We start from the raw sequence: 1,431 nt of genomic DNA on the forward strand, positions 1-1,431 counted from the left end.
AAGAACCCGTACGAACAAAACACCCTTAGCAGCAACCCTCTTCTTAACTTAGAAAAAGACCCCTTTATGTGATTCATCGAGCCCAGACAGAGACACCAGACCGTGTTCACCGCGATGCAAAAGTGCCCCCACTTCTTCGGTACCCCGGAAGGATCCTATAAAACTAAATGTTGTAAGCACACTACTTCATTTCAACGCTACAGTTGCTACGACGCGGAGAAGTAATAGTGCAGTGACGTCATGGCGCCAACCCCGTACATGGTACCCAATGAGTACAGCGAGGAGCCCATCTCCAGGACCTATCAGTACCGGAAGGTCATGAAACCGATGCTGGAGCGAAAACGGCGCGCCAGAATAAACCGATGCCTGGACGAGCTGAAGGAGTTGATGGTCACAGCCCTCCAGAGCGAGGGAGAGAACGTGTCGAAGCTGGAAAAGGCGGACATCCTGGAGCTGACAGTGCGGCATCTCCACGGCCTGAAGCGCCAACACCAGCTGATTCTACCTCCGGAGCAAAGCTACGCCGACCGCTTCAGGGCGGGATTCACGCAGTGCGCCAAGGAAGTGTCACAGTTCCTGACAACGCCGTCGGAAACGGTGGATGTCGCCGCCGGCAGGAAGCTGCTGCAGCACCTGGGGGCGTGTGTGCGGCAGTTGGAGTGCGCACAAAGCGTGCATTATCAGAGTTTTACGCCGCCGACGTCGCCGTCGATGGAGGCGAAGAAGGTGGCAATGTGGAGACCTTGGTGATGAGTGCCTGTGTTCGTTTGTACTTTAGTGACTTTTTCCTATTTTTGCAATCGTCTTCCAATTCAAAATTTGTCTTTCGTAGATTTTTTTTGTTGTTAGTTTTGTTATTTTAGTTCACAGTATATTATCGTAATTGTAAATCGACTTTAGCTTTAATACTGTGATAATTATTTTAGGTAATTAAACGGATAATTCTTTGTATGATATTTTGTACCTGATGACTGATCTTTAAGAATTTTGTATGTTAAATTCGATCATAGTTTTAAAATAAAGAATTTATAGAAAATATTTCTTATTTACCTTAAATAAAAGATGAACGAAAGTAGTGTGGTGATAACTCGATGTAGGTTTTTTTAATGGAACATAAAATTGTTATTGAAGTCACTTATACATTTGAAAAAAAAAAACGGCTCACCGGTGTTTATTATAAACAGTGTTAATAAAGCTGACTTAAAAAATAAACTTGAAAATCAAATAATTGTAATTCCTAACAAAATTTTTAAACAATGGTTAGAACAAAATTACCTTTACTTAAAAAAAAAGTTAAAATTTTAATTTCTTTTAATGAAGTAGAGGTGGAAATAATTTTCAGTGAATTGAACACCATTTAAATATTAACACAAATTTTATATCAAATTTCTTGTAGTCTTGTGCGTACGTTTATGGGTAAAGGGATGAAAA

The 1,431-nt window shown here is 41.1% G+C and overlaps 1 protein-coding gene across 1 annotated transcript; it reads left to right on the forward strand.

The window, feature by feature from the left end:
- Positions 1-202: 202 nt before the first annotated feature.
- LOC135132360 (enhancer of split mbeta protein-like) lies at positions 203-1,036 on the forward strand. Its single transcript, XM_064060433.1, has one exon. The coding sequence runs from the start codon at positions 241-243 to the stop codon at positions 748-750; it is 510 nt and encodes a 169-aa protein (XP_063916503.1). The 5' UTR covers positions 203-240; the 3' UTR covers positions 751-1,036.
- Positions 1,037-1,431: the final 395 nt, after the last annotated feature.

This window comes from Zophobas morio, unplaced genomic scaffold, assembly GCF_036711695.1.
Source record: "Zophobas morio isolate AGI-343-1 ecotype UQ-CSIRO unplaced genomic scaffold, CSIRO_AGI_Zmor_V1 ptg000021l, whole genome shotgun sequence".
NCBI classification, from domain to species: Eukaryota; Metazoa; Arthropoda; class Insecta; order Coleoptera; family Tenebrionidae; genus Zophobas; species Zophobas morio.

Bases quoted from the DNA above. Each gene is read 5' to 3' on its own strand.
- LOC135132360 (XM_064060433.1), top strand. From the start codon at position 241: ATGGCGCCAACCCCGTACATGGTACCCAATGAGTACAGCGAGGAGCCC.